The sequence below is a fragment of the Taeniopygia guttata genome, chromosome 23 (assembly GCF_048771995.1).
Source record: "Taeniopygia guttata chromosome 23, bTaeGut7.mat, whole genome shotgun sequence".
Lineage (NCBI taxonomy): Eukaryota > Metazoa > Chordata > Aves > Passeriformes > Estrildidae > Taeniopygia > Taeniopygia guttata.
The window spans coordinates 5,697,476-5,712,330 of record NC_133048.1 but is presented as its reverse complement, the minus strand read 5'-3'; the positions used below and the strand labels follow the sequence as shown (position 1 = coordinate 5,712,330).

Below are 14,855 nucleotides of genomic sequence, written 5' to 3'. Positions count from 1 at the left end.
GAATGGCTCCCAGTGCCAGAGGGCAGGGCTGGATGGGAGATTGGGAATTGGGAATTGTTCCCTGGCAGGGTGGGCAGGGGCTGGGCTGGAATTCCCAGAGCAGCTGTGGCTGCCCCTGGATCCCTGGCAGTGCCCAAGGCCAGGCTGGGCAGTGGGAGCACCTGGGACAGTGGGAGGGGTCCCTGGGGTGACACTGGGTGGGATTTAAGGTCCTTTCCCACCTAAATCATTCCATACATTCAGTGATTCCACCAATGATTCCATCATTCCACCTCAATGATTTCCCTGGTGATCTACAGGTGAGGAGCAGGATTTAATTCTGAACAGAAAAGTAACCGGAGCAATAAACCGCAGGCATGGAGCTGTGTAAAAAAAGCCATTTATTGCGGTTTTAACTGTATCAAAACCCCCCAAAGGGAACAGGACAGGGAACACACTGAACCAAAAACTCTCAATTTATCAGGATCTGCAGGACGGTTTCACTGTCAGTGGCACAGCCAAACCAGAATTCCTTTGAATCCCGAGTTCTCCTGCCTCCCCCGAGGAAGGGGAGGGGAAAAGCTGCCGAGGGAGGTGTGGAGAGGGGACAGACTGCACAGGGTGTCACCGCTCTGTGCTGCTGTCACCTGTTCTGAGCCGCTGTCACCTGTTCTGAGCTGCTGTCCCCGCTCCTGCCAGCCCAGCCCAGCCCCGCGGGCACAGACCCCGCAGCTCCTCACTGGATCTCCCCCATGTACAGCCGCTTGTCACTGGAGGCAGACAGAACTGCGGGCAAGAAAGGAATAAAGAGATTAAAACAGAATATAAACATTCAAACTGTATAAAAACCGAAATAGAACACAAAAATGGAATATAAAAATGGAAATAGAATATAAAAATTGAATATGAAAAGTGAAGTAGAACGCAAAAATTGAAATAAACGCAAAAATTAGAATATAAACACTGAGATAGAAGGCAAAAATTAGAATAAAAAAACTGAAATAAGCGCAAAAATTAGAATATAAGAACTGAGATAGAAGGCAAAAATTAGAATAAAAAAACTGAGATAGAAGGCAAAAATTAGAATAAAACTGAAATAAATGCAAACATTAGAAGAGAATATAAAAACTAGAATGCAAAAATTAAAATAGAATATAAAAGCAGAAATAGGATACAAAAATATAAAAAAGGAAATAGAATACAAAAATTTGAATATAAAAACTGAAATAGAATACAAAACTTAGAATGTAAAAATGGAAATAGAATACAAAAATAGAATATAAAAATAGAATACAAAAATTTGAATAAAAAAAGTGAAATAGAATACAAAAATTGAATATGAAAAGTGAAGTAGAACACAAAAATTGAAATAAACGCAAAAATTAGAATATAAACACTGAGATAGAAGGTAAAAATTAGAATAAAAAAATTGAAATAAACGCAAAACTTAGAAGAGAATATAAAAACTAGAATGCAAAAATTAAAATAGAATATAAAAGCAGAAATAGGATACAAAAATATAATATAAAAATGGAAATAGAATATAAAAATTTGAATGTAAAAACTGAAATAGAATACAAAACGTAGAATGTAAAAACGGGAATAGAATACAAAAATAGAATATAAAAACTGACATAGAATACAAAAATTAGAATATAAAAATAGAAATAAATGCAAAAATTAGAATACAAAAACTGAAGTAGAATACAAAAATAGAATTTAAAAAGTGAAATAGTATATAAAAATGAATATAAAAAGTGAAACAGAATACAAAAATTTGAATATAAAAACTGAAACAGAATGCAAAAAATATAAAAACAAATAGAATTCAAAAATTAGGAGTATAAAAACTGAAATTGAATACAAAAATAGAATGTAAAAACTGAAATAGAATACAAAAATTAAAATAGAATATAAACACTGAGATAGAATGCAAGAATTAAACAACTGAAATAAATGCAAAAATTAAAATAGAATATAAAAACTGAAATAGAATACAAAAATAGATTATAAAAAGTGAAATGGAATACAAAAATTTGCATATAAAAAGTGAAATAGAATACAAAAATTAGAATATAAAAACTGAGATAGAAGGCAAAAATTAGAATATAAAAACTGAGATAGAAGGCAAAAATTAAAATAGAATATTAAAAGTGAAATAGAATACAAAAATAGAATGTAAAAAGTGAAACAGAATACAAAAATTGAATAGCAAAATTGAAATAAATGCAAAAATTAGAATATAAAAACTGAAATAGAATACAAAACCAGAATATAAGAACTGAAATAGAACATAAAAATTAGAACATAAAATCTGAAATAGAATACAAAAATTCCCCCCGTGGTTTGAGACCTCCCCAAGGACAGCCCAAACTCCTGATTTTGCTGGAAGCAGAGCTCGGCAGCTTCCCAGAACAGGCACAGAGCAGCGCTGTGTCCAGCTGTGCCACCACTGCCATCCCCCAGAGCAGTGCTGTGCCCCCCAGAACAGCACCATGCCCCCAGAGCAGCGCTGTGTCCCCAGCCCAGATGTGCCCCTGGTGGCCGCCAGCCCCGTCCCCCGCTGAGGGAATGGCTGAACACCTCCGGAAGGTTCCCGAGGTGGGATTTTCATCCCGGGAAGTGCTGAGCTCCAGCCGGGCTCTGCCAGCACCGAGTGCCTCTAGAGGGCACATCTGGCCAGGAGAGTGTCCCCAGGGCACCTGCTGCCCTGATAAGTAAGATTTTCTAAAGCCTTCTGAGTTTACATTCTGTTAGAGAACTTTCTCACACAACTTTCTGTAAACAATCTATTGTTTTACATTCCTCCATAGAGGCAGGAAAACTTGATGTGCTGGTAGTTTGTCCAATGTCATTGGAGAGGTGGCACCTTCACCCTCCAATCCACTGCCACCTTTGGAAAAGTATAAATGCTGGAGTCAGAAAATAAACTCTCTTTTTCACCTCTGCAATAGCAGCGGCTCGTGTCATGCTTCCATGTGTCTTATGGCAACAGGCACCATTCCCTGGGAACAGGGAAACCCAACCGGCCCCCAGCAGCCCTGAGCCACACAGAGGGACCCCTGAGCTTGGGGAACACCCCTGAGGCCACCAACCCCAGCTGCCAGCCTGGCAGCACCCCAGGGCCACCCCTGCCCAGCAGTGCCACAGCCCCAGGTTCTCTGAACGCCTCCAGGGAAGGGGACTCCACCACCAGGGCTGGACACAGGTCCAGGGCCAGGTTCTGATGTTTTTATGGAATTATAAAATCATCAAGGCTGGAAAAGCCCCCTGAGATCTTTGAGTCCAACCTTTAACCCAGCCCTGCCGTGTCTCCAATTGCCACCTCCACAGGGCTTCTAAATCCCTCCAGGGTTGGGGATCCAGCAGCTGTGCCAGGGCTGGACAACCCTTTTCATGGAGAATTCTTCCCAAATCCACCCTGAGTCTGCCCTGGCCCAGCCTGAGGCCGTTCCCTCTCCTCCTGTCCCTGTTCCCTGGAGCAGAGCCCGACCCCCCGGCTGTCCCCTCCTGTCAGGAGCTGTGCAGAGCCACAAGGTCCCCCCTGAGCCTCCTTTTCTCCAGGCTGAGCCCCTTCCCAGCTCCCTCAGGGATTCTCCAGCCCCTTTCCCAGCTCCCTCAGCCCCTTCCCAGCTCCCTCAGCCTCTCCTGGGGCTGCAGCCTCAGGGAATTCACAAGAATGAGCCAGAAGACAGCAGCAGTGGTTTAATCCCTGCCCAAGAGAGCTCTGGGGGTTTCTGCACCAATTCCCAGCCCAGTTTTTGTCACCCTGGCACAGCCTGGCTGCCCGTGCAGGTGAGAACCCGGCAGTGATTTATGGATTAGCATCCCAGGAGTTCCCAGCCAGCAGCTGCACGACTCAATAGGTTTTTAGTAATGGATTTTAAACTGTTATTCGAAGCCCAGTGATTGATGGCCCAAGAGGAGCTGAGCACTGGATCCCACACCCAGAGAGGAGCTGGCTCTGCTTCTCCAGCCCAGCCCAGCCCCAGGCAGAGCTGTGGATACCCAGAACAAATCCAGAGCTCCCTGCCCCTTGGCTTGCCTTTGGGGTGACTGATGGCAATTTTTGGCTGCTGACCAGGCCAAGGTGAGTGTTTCCATGGAAATTCAGCACCCTGCAGTCCTGCCCAGCCCTTGCTGGACCAGGAAATGGGAATGGGACCTGGCCCCAAGCTCCAAATGGCTCTGAAAAGCCACCACGAGCTTTGCACCAGCCAGCTCTGAGTGTGGTGCCATGTGTAAGACACCTCCAGAACAGGGCCCAAACCCACGGCACCAAGAGCTTCCTTTGGGATTTTGAGGAGGAATTGTTCCCTGGCAGGGTGGGGAGGGGCTGGGCTGGAATTGCCAGAGCAGCTGTGGCTGCCCCTGGATCCCTGGCAGTGCCCAAGGCCAGGCTGGACACTGGGGCTGGAGCTCCTGGGACGGTGGGAGGGGTCCCTGCCAGGGCAGGGGTGGCACTGGATGGGACTTAAGATCCCTTGCAACCCAAACCATTCTGGGATTGTGATTTTGTGATTCTCTGATTTGCTTCCTACAACCTTTGGGGAAGTTAGGACCCCTCAGGCTCCCAGGTGACCCATGTCCTCATGGAATCACCAAACATGGTCATACCCCTGGCACCCCAGCTGTTCCAAACCCTCTCCTCATGGTCCCTGGGCAGTGGCAGCCACCCCCAGCCCACAGCAAGAGCCACCCCGCTGCCCTCTGGGTGTCCCCAGCCCAGTCCCAGAGTCCCTGTGCTCAGCCCAGGGTGTCCCACCCAACTGGAGATGAGCAAACAAGGCTCTGCCACCTCTGAATCTGCTAATGGACTCTGAGCCACTCTGGCAGTTTGGAGGTCACTTCCCAGAGGATCAGCAGCTCAGTGAGCCCTGGAACTGCTGCCCTGGGAGTGGGGAGCACTTACTGATGGGTTCCTCGGGGTGGAAGGCCAGCTCATTGACAGAGCCAGCATGGCCAGGCAGCTTGTACAGGATCCTCCTGGAGGTGGTGTCCCACACGTACACAAACCTGCAACAGAGCTCTGGTGAGGGCCCAGCAAAACACCCCCAGGTGCTTCTGCAGCTGGCTGGAATGATCTTTGTGAGGATAAACGGGAACTCCCAGGAGAAAAATGCTGCTCTGACAGGCCCAGGAGAGCAGAGGCCTGAGCAGGGAGGAGACACGAGTGGCAAAAACCTCACTGCCAACAGTGCACCTCACCCCTCAGGGCACAGAGATGGATTTGAAAGCTGTGAGGCCAAAGAAACCCTTGAGAGCGCAGGGACAGGGAGTAAATCAGCACTGGGAGTGGGGAGGAGGAGGGGGCCTCACCCTCCCAAACACCCCCAACACTGTGTGCGTGTCCAGGCATCCCCCTGGGCTGGCAGTGAGGAGCCCAGAGCCCCCCAGCCCCTGCTGCACTGCAGCAGCTCTAAAGATGGGATTTCTCCCTGCTCTGCCACAAGAGCCAGCATTTATTAGGGAGTGACGGGATCACCCTGAGCCCTTTGATCACCCTCTGCCAGGCCTCACCCACTGCTGGCTCCTGCCTGGGCCCCCCAGGATCCTTCCCTGGGGGCACCAGGCACAGCTCAGCTTCCACAGTTCTCTTAAAAACGGTCTCAGAGGCAGGGAAACCGAGCCCAGATCCCTGTGTCTGCTGTGGGAAGCTCTGCTGGGACCTGCCCCAGGAGCTGTCAGAGCCCTGAGCTCCCCCAGCACCTGCAGAATGAACCAAGTGACCCAACTCCAGGGAAACCTGCCCAGAGCAGGGCTCAGCCTGCCCACAGGGGCCCAGGCAGGAGCTGCTCCCCCCAGGGCAGGAATTCCTGATCCCCCCAGGGCAGGAGCTGCTGCTCTCCCCAGGGCAGCAATTCCTGCTCTCCCCACTGAGAGCCCAGCAGGGCTGGAGGCAATCCAGCCCCAGCTCATGCTGGGACAGCTGCCCCACTAAATCTGGACAGGGAGAGCTCAAGTTCTGCCTCTCAGCCACCAGAAGCTCATTAATCCGGTAATTACTGCGGCCCCATGCCCTGGCCCCCAGCCTGTAGGAATTCCTGTCTCCCTGGCACTGGATTTGGGCCTGGATTTGCTCCAGGGGACACGTGTGTCCTTCACAGGGACCTTCAGACCTGACCTGCTTCCTCCCTCTGCCCTTTCCCCTCCTCAGCTCACTTTACAAAATCTTTCATTTACAAGACTGAGATGTGCCAATTGATTTTTTTTCTCCTTAATTAAAGGAGTCATTAATGACCCCTGGAATCCCACCATGCAGGGATTTACCTGGGATTTCTGCTCCTCATCCTCCAACCCCACACACAGACCCTGCTCTCAAAGACCCCCCAAGCTTCTGCCAGGACACCCAGGGGTCCAAGCCAGTGACAGAGATGTCCCTGTCACCTGCTGGGGGATTCTGTGGTGGGACAGGGCAGAACCTCAGCCAGCTTTTGGCAATTATAATAACCAGATTTTACAACATTCAGATGCTCCTCCACGGAGCCCAGAGCAGCAGAAACACATCCCTGTGGAAATCAGGGAAACTCCCCGAGGGCTGTTTGGGATTTCACACTCTACACACGAGCCTGAGCCTGGAGATTCTGATCCAGGAACGCTGCAAATCCATCAGGGGACAGAGGAATTAATGCAGCGGCAACTCACCTGTCAGCAGAGCCCCCTGCAATTTTACTGCCATCTGGGGACCAGGAGCACCTCAGAAGGTTCTAAAACAAAAGAAAATGCACAGATCTATTTAGTTTCCCCCTTTTCTTGAACTGAAATCACCACGAGACTTTAACCAGCACCACTTTAATGATCTCCCTTGGAAGATGAGATGGTAATTACAGATTTTATTTTATTGCTGGAAACAGCCAGTGCCTTGTTATTTTACACAAAGTAGATGGTAAGTGTAGAAAATACTTAATTTACAGCTAATTACAAATGAACTGAGCACAGAAATCTTGTTACTGAGGCTTTAATTGGAACCCACTTTGTGGATTCATCTTCCTTTGAGTTCTTATTAGCGCCTTTCTGGCCTAAACTTGCATTGAAAAAAACAATTTAGAGAAAAGCTAATAGCAGAGGGAATTGAACAAGGAGTGGAGCACACTCACCTTTTCAAAATTATGGACATTTCCCTGGAAAATCTTCACACATCTCTCCTTGGGGGCGAAGGGCCTGATGTCCCAGATCCGAACTGCAACAGAAGCAGAGCCAGCAGCTGAGGGGACAGGGACAGCAGCCCTGGCAGAGCCCCTGTGCCCAGGACAGCCTCCCTGAGCCCCCACTCCCCAAAGGCCACGGGAACCAGCAGCTTTCCCTGCAGGAGGCTTTGCTCTGCCACAAACAGCAGCAATGGGGAATCACAAAAAATTCCCCACCTGCCATGCCAAAACTGAGCCACCACCTCCTCACAGAGGCTTTTCCTCGTCCTGACACATCCCATGGGCACGGTCCTGACGGGCTCAGCCTCACCAGGGACAGCGGGACGGGCAGGGTGGCACTGGGCTGTCACTCCTGCTGAGGGGACACAGCCAAGCCACCTTGACATGAGCCAGGCCCAGAGTGCACAGATCACCTGTGCCATGGCTCCTGTCCCCAGAGTCCTGCAGGATAACCTGTGCCATGGCTCCTGTCCCCAATCCCTGCAGGATAACCTGTGCCATGGCTCCTGTCCCCAATATCCTGCAGGATAACCTGTGCCATGGCTCCTGTCCCCAATATCCTGCAGGATAACCTGTGCCATGGCTCCTGTCCCCAATCCCTGCAGGATAACCTGTGCCATGGCTCCTGTCCCCAGGCCCTGCAGGATAACCTGTGCCATGGCTCCTGTCCCCAGCCCTGCAGGATAACCTGTGCCAAGGCTCCTGTCCCAAATCCCTGCAGGATAACCTGTGCCAAGGCTCCTGTCCCCAATATCCTGCAGGATAACCTGTGCCATGGCTCCTGTCCCCAGTATCCTGCAGGATAACCTGTGCCACGGCTCCTGTCCCCAATATCCTGCAGGATAACCTGTGCCATGGCTCCTGTCCCCAAACCCTGCAGGATAACCTGTGCCATGTAGGATAACCTGTGCCATGGCTCCTGTCCCCAATATCCCCCAAGATAACCTGAGCCATGGCTCCTGTCCCCAATATCCCCCAGGATAACCTGTGCCATGCTCCTGTCCCCAATATCCTGCAGGATCACCTGTGCCATGCTCCTGTCCCAAATATCCCCCAGGATAACCTGTGCCATGGCTCCTGTCCCAAATCCCTGCAGGATAACCTGTGCCATGGCTCTGGTCCCCTGCAGGATAACCTGTGCCATGGCTCCTGTCCCCAATATCCTGCAGGATAACCTGTGCCACGGCTCCTGTCCCCAATCCCTGCAGGATAACCTGTGCCATGGCTCCTGTCCCCAGAGTCCTGCAGGATAACCTGTGCCATGGCTCCTGCAGGATAACCTGTGCCATGGCTCCTGTCCCCAGAGTCCTGCAGGATAACCTGTGCCATGGCTCCTGCAGGATAACCTGTGCCATGGCTCCTGTCCCCAGTGCCCTCCCAGCTGGGACAAACCCCCTGAGGCAGCTGCTCTCCCCCTCAAGGACCCAAACTCACGGTTCAGCTCTGGAGCCCAGCTCCCTGCAGCCCAGCCCAGCTCAGCTCAGAGCTGTTTTTGCAGAGGAGCAGGCAGAGGTGTCCCTGGAGGCTCAGCAGGGTGTACCTGTGTTGTCCATGGCGTTGGAGAGCAGGTAGGAGCCCTCAGAGCTGAGGCTCAGGCCCGTCACCGAGTCGGCGTGGCCCCGCATGGTGTAGGTGAGCTTGTTCTGCCGCAGGTCCCACACCTGGCACGGAAACACAGCAGCACTGCTGGGCTGCAGCTCCCACAGCACCCCACAGCATCCCACACGGGCACTGGGGGCTCACAGCTGCCATCAGCTGGGGGTTCCAGCTGCTGCAGCTTGATGGAGTGTAGGGAAATGGGATTTGTGCCTTGGATTTGGAACTGGAGGTGTTCAAGCCCCAGGAGTTACATGGCAGCAGCAGCACACACACAGCACACAGGGAATGGCTCCCAGTGCCAGAGGGCAGGGCTGGGTGGGAGATTGGGAATTGGGAATTGTTCCCTGGCAGGGTGGGCAGGGGCTGGGCTGGAATTGCCAGAGCAGCTGTGGCTGCCCCTGGATCCCTGGCAGTGCCCAAGGCCAGGCTGGGCACTGGGGCTGGAGCACCTGGGACAGTGGGAAGGGTCCCTGCCAGGGCAGGGGTGCAGTGAGATGGTGTTTCATGTGCTTCATCCTTTCCTTCAAACCACTCCATGACTCTATGAAAACATGAGGCTGGAAGTTTATGGGTTTCTAGAAAGACAGAATTTGCCTTTGAGAAGATTTCTAAGTGAATACATTCGAACTGCAAGGAGCTCAATGCCAGCAGCCCCAGGCCTGCAGAACTGCTCTTGACCTGGCCCCAAAATCCCCCAAACCCCCTGGCACAGAGCAGGAGCTCCCCAATTCCCACAGTTCCCGGGGTTATTCCCAAAGAGGGGCAGTGGGAGCAGCTCTGGTGGCAGTGCCACACCGAGCTGTGGCTGTGACAGGCTGGGGACAGCTCTGGTGGCAGTGCCACACCGAGCTCTGACTGTGACAGCTCTGCTGGCAGTGTCACACAGAGCTCGGGCTGTGACAGCTCTGGTGGCAGTGCCACACACAGCACTGGCTGTGACAGGCTGGGGACAGCCCCTGTGGCAGTGCCACACCGAGCTCTGACTGTGACAGGCTGGGGACAGCTCTGGTGGCAGTGCCATACACAGCACTGGCTGTGACAGGCTGGGGACAGCTCTGGCAGGCTGATGACAGCCCCTGTGGCAGTGCCACACAGCACTGGCTGTGACAGGCTGGGGACAGCCCTGGTGGCAGTGCCACACAGCACTGGCTGTGACAGCTCTGGTGGCAGTGCCACACAGCTCTGGCTGTGACAGGCTGGGGACAGCTCTGGTGGCAGTGCCACACAGCACTGGCTGTGACAGGCTGGGGACAGGCCAGATCAGGGCTGAGGGCATGGGGACAGCCAGAGCCCTGCAGCCCCCAGGGCAATCAGCTGAGCTCACTGTTAAAAAAGAACTTTCCACAGCATCAGGTGCCAGGGGCAGCTGCAAACTGGGGCAGAGGGCACAGGGAGGATGTGTCACCACGTTCTCTTCAGCTCACCTCACAGCTGGCTCTGTCCCAGGCTGCCAGCACAGCCAGCAATCCACGCTGGCTGCGGGGTGACAGCAGTGCTGGGACAGCCAGCCTGTCCCTGCCAGGCTGTCACAGCTCCATGCCACTTTACTGGCCCTGCACCACCAGCAGAGATGGACACAGCAAGTCCAGGGGTGTTGGGATATAAAATTCAGCAGGTGGCACCCACGGCTGTCCTTGAGCAACACAAGGTGTGACAGGATGGAAAAGGTGGGCATAGGGGAAAAGGGACACAGGGTCCTACCTTGATGTCATTGTCGATGCCTCCAGAGATAATCTGGTCACTGGTGTCATTGAAGGTGACAGCCAGGACCTGGTAGGTGTTCTGGAATGTCTGGACAGCAGCTTTTTTCCTGATATCCCACAGCTGCAAAGAAATGTGGCACTTATAAGAGGTGTGCACAACAAAATCACTGCAGAGATGTTGGCAGGGACTCAGCCTGTTCTCCTGAAATCCCTTTGTAGGTCTCATAAAAAACATCAGATCTGGAGATCTTTATAAAAAACATTGAATCTGCTGTGTCTGGAGCACAGGAATGAAGGCAGGGAAGAAGAGGCCAGCACAGATGAAATCACAGAACAAAGAAGAAGGGGTCAGCCCAGATTTCAGGAATAGTTTTCTCGTGCTTTGCTAATCCAGCAAGAAACTCTGATTTCTGATTTTCTGTCCAGAAAGAACTCTTTGGACCTCCAGGGATGGGCACTCCAAACCTCCCTGGGCAGTTCCAAGGCCTGACCCCCTTTCCATGGGGAAATTCCTGCTGCTGCCCACCCTGAGCCTGCCCTGGCCCAGCCTGAGGCCGTTCCCTCTGCTCCTGTCCCTGTTCCTGGAGCAGAGCCCGACCCCCCGGCTGTCCCCTCCTGTCAGGAGCTGTGCAGATCCAGAGCAGCAGAAAAATCTCAGCTGAGCAGCTCAACCTTCCCAAGCCCCCTGAGAAGCACAGGAAAAACAGAGCAGTGAAATTTGCTGTCACATTTTTGCCTCTGAACTCAAAGTGCCAACGAAACGAGTACCAAAAGGCTGAATTCAGCCCAGATAAATGGGAAGATCCTAAAAGCTTCTCCACCTTTTTTCCCTAGGCTTTGCCCAGGCACACACTGACCTTGACAGTGCCATCGTCGCTGCCGGTGCAGACGAGCTGGGGGCCCCTCCGGGCAGGGTAGCAGGAGTTGACAAAGGACGTGTGGCCCTTGAGCCTCTTGACCCTCTCGCCCGTCTCGCTGTCCCACACAGCCACGGTTTTGTCCGTGGATGCTGAGAAGAGCATGCTGCAGGAACAACCACTGTGAGGGCCCAGCTCCCTCCCCATTTCCTTTCAGGAACATCCTCCCCCGGTGGTGTTTTGGGGGAGCCTGAAACACTGACTGACACTGGAACAGCTGCATGGATAAACTCCCCTTAATCCTGCTGTGAATTGTTTTGCTGCCTCCTCAAGCAGCATCTGGGATGAGCACAGCCCAGCAAAGCTCAGCAGCAATGGTGGAACAGCCTTTTAAATTAACCAATATCTCACCTGCTCTCTGCCCCCTCCCCAGTGACCCCCAGGCACCCAACACAAACTTCCCTCTGTGCCCCAAAACTGCATCAATGGAACTGGGGGGGGGTCACAGGTGCCCCCAGATCCTTTGCCCACACTACAAGGACTTGGTGTCCATGGACTGAGCACAGGTAACAACCCCAGAATCATTTAGGTTGGAAAAGAGCTCCAAGAACATCAAATCCAAGCTGTACCTGGTCCCCACCTTGTCCCCAGCAAGAGCTCTGAGTGCCACATCCAGGAATTCCTTGGACCAGGGATGGGCACTCCAAACGCCCCTGGGCAGCCCCTGCCAAGCCCTGACCCCCTTTCCATGGGGAAATTCCTGCTGCTGCCCACCCTGAGCCTGCTCTGGCCCAGCCTGAGGCTGTTCCCTCTCCTCCTGTCCCTGTTCCCTGGAGCAGAGCCCGACCCCCCGGCTGTCCCCTCCTGGCAGGAGCTGTGCAGAGCCACAAGGTCCCCCCTGAGCCTCCTTTTCTCCAGGCTGAGCCCCTTCCCAGCTCCCTCAGGGATTCTCCAGCCCCTTCCCAGCTCCCTCAGCCTCTCCTGGGGCTGCCGCCCTGTTCCCTGGGCTGCAGTGAGTCCCTGAGCAGCACACAGCCCCTGCCCTCACCTGCCATCCGTGTTGTAGTGCAGCTCCATGACAGCCCCGCTGTGTCCCTTCAGGGTGGCAAAGTTGTCACAGTCCCCGTAGACGTTCCAGAGCACTGGGGGACAGCAAGGGACAGGTGAGCACAGCAAAGGCTCAGGAACAGACCCTGCTGTGCATGGAGCTGATCTCTGGGCATTCAGCAAAGTGGGGATGGACCAGCCCCACTGCCGAGTCCCAGCTGGGACAACTCACAGCAGTGACAAAGCATCGTGTGAGCCCCAGGGCAGAGCAGCTTTAGGGACTTTGGTTAAGGTGAATTTGTTATGAACAATTACAATCTTTGCTTCAGCAAGCCTAAGCGTTAAAAACTGCATTTCTGCATGTGGGAACCCCGGGCACTCCTCTGGCTGCCCTGGGACCCTGGCAGGGGGTCAGGAACCCCCCTGGACAGAGCCCCCAGAGACACTGGCTGTGATCTCTGGCCATGGAAAAGAGTTTTCAATCTCACAGGATGAATTACAAGCTCTGAGTGTTTGATATAAGTTATAGTTAAGTGTGGCACGGGTGCAAAAGTAAAATTTTAGGTTTCTAGATTAGGGGTCCAAAGGGGACAAGATGGAGGAAATTGGGTGTGCCTTGTCCTTTTTCTCCTTCTTCATGCCCTCCATGTTTCACTGTGGTGTTGGCATTTTTCTGTTGGTTCAGGCTGGGGACACACTGTCCAACGTAGGTGACAGATATTGGCACATTATTGTAAATCCAGCACAGGTAGTTTGTGGTATTTAATGTTTGTACCATCCCACTGAGGGCAGAGCCCCACACGCTGCCCTGCAGGACAGAGCTGCGGCAGGGCAGCAGAACATGTTAGAGATAAACAGAATAAACAACCTTGAAACAGCACAGACAAATTATGGCTTCTGCTTTGGCAGCGGGGCAGAAAGACAGAGACTTTCTACAATCTCGGGATCATCAGTACCACAGATTCCGACATCTGCAGACCTCTGGAAGCCGTGTGCCAGGGACACAGGGTGTCACAGCTGGCACCCAGCAAGGCACTTTTCCAGCACCATCAGGATGGTGCCTGCCAGAGCAGCTGGGAAAAGCTTCCTGCAGCCCCACGGGGAAGCAATTCACAGCCAGAACCCAGCCAGGTGAGGGCTGAGCTAAACCCCCCAGCAGCAGGGCCTGAGCCCGGGGGACAGCAGGGGACAGCAGTGCCACTCACAGATGAGCCTGTCGAAGCCAGCCGAGGCCAGGGTGTTGCCGTTGGGATGGAACTTGCAGCAGTAAACCTCCCCCTCGTGTCCTGACAGCAGCATGATGGGGGCCTGCAGCGAGGAGCAGCGCGGGGGGCCCTGGGGGACATCGGGGACACCGTGAGGGGACAAGGGGCAAGGCCGGGGGGGCCAGCCTGCCATCCCTGCCGAGCATCTTCACCTTCCCACAGCACATCCCACCAGGATTCCAGAATCCCAGCATTACTGAGGCTGGAAAAGAGCTCCAAGGTCACCGAGGCAATCTGGTTCCCAACCTGTCCCTAGCCCAGAGCTCTGAGTGCCACCTCCAGGACGTTCCTTGGACACCTCCAGGGATGGGCACCCCAAAATCCCCTGGGCAGTTCCAAGGCCTGACCCCCCTTTCCATGGGGAAATTCCTGCTGCTGCCCACCCTGAGCCTGCCCTGGCCCAGCCTGAGGCCGTTCCCTCTGCTCCTGTCCCTGTTCCTGGAGCAGAGCCCGACCCCCCGGCTGTCCCCTCCTGTCAGGAGCTGTGCAGAGCCACAAGGTCCCCCCTGAGCCTCCTTTTCTCCAGGCTGAGCCCCTTCCCAGCTCCCTCTGGGATTCTCCTTCCCAGCTCCCTCAGCCCCTTCCCAGCTCCCTCAGCCTCTCCTGGGGCTCCAGCCCCTTCCCAGCTCCGTTCGGCGGACCGGCCCCAACCGAGGGGCCCGAACCGAACGCAGCACTGCAGGTGCCTCAGCCGTGTCCAGCCCCAGCACGCTCGTGGCCCTTCCCTCCCACTGGAACCACGCCCGGCCTCTGCTCTCCCCTCACCTCCCCGTCCCACCCCGATCTCCTCACTCTCCCCCGTTACCGCCTGCAGCAGAGCTCCGGCCGCGGGCTGTCCCCCCGCGCCGCCCGTGCCCGGCGCCCCGGGCAGGTCATGGCGGGGCCGCTTGGCGGGCGCGGGGACGAGCGGGAGGTCGGGGCCGGGCGCGGGGGCCGCGGCGGGGCCGGCGGGGCCCGGGGGCGCGGCGGGAACAGGGCCGGGGCCGGGAACGGGGCCCGGCGCCTTCCGCTTCGGCTGCTCGATCATGGCGGCCGCCGCGCCCCGCCCCCCGCGCCCCATTGGCTGCCGGCGATGCGGCCGCAGCGCTGATTGGCTGAGCGCCGGCATGTCCCGCCCCCCCGACGCGGTGCCGGCGCGCCGAGGATGGAGCGGGGAGCGCGGCGCCTTCTGGCGCGCTTCGCTCTGATTGGAGGAGAGCGGGCGCTGGGTAGCATGGGTAACGCTGATTGGCTGTGGGACCATCCCACGGCAACATT

General features: G+C 54.2%; 1 protein-coding gene across 1 annotated transcript; it reads right to left on the bottom strand.

Annotated features, from left to right (window-relative positions):
• Positions 1-363: 363 nt before the first annotated feature.
• On the bottom strand, positions 364-14,635 carry LOC100190336 (U5 snRNP-specific 40 kDa protein-like; the record flags this gene model as incomplete). Its single annotated transcript, NM_001245485.1, is given in 9 exon segments — positions 364-765; positions 4,892-4,995; positions 6,625-6,686; positions 7,077-7,159; positions 8,668-8,788; positions 10,428-10,529; positions 13,631-13,668; positions 14,404-14,484; positions 14,579-14,635. Coding segments are annotated over 3 exon segments (165 nt in total). The 5' UTR covers positions 13,633-13,668; positions 14,404-14,484; positions 14,579-14,635.
• Between the last annotated feature and the right edge of the window lie 220 nt (positions 14,636-14,855).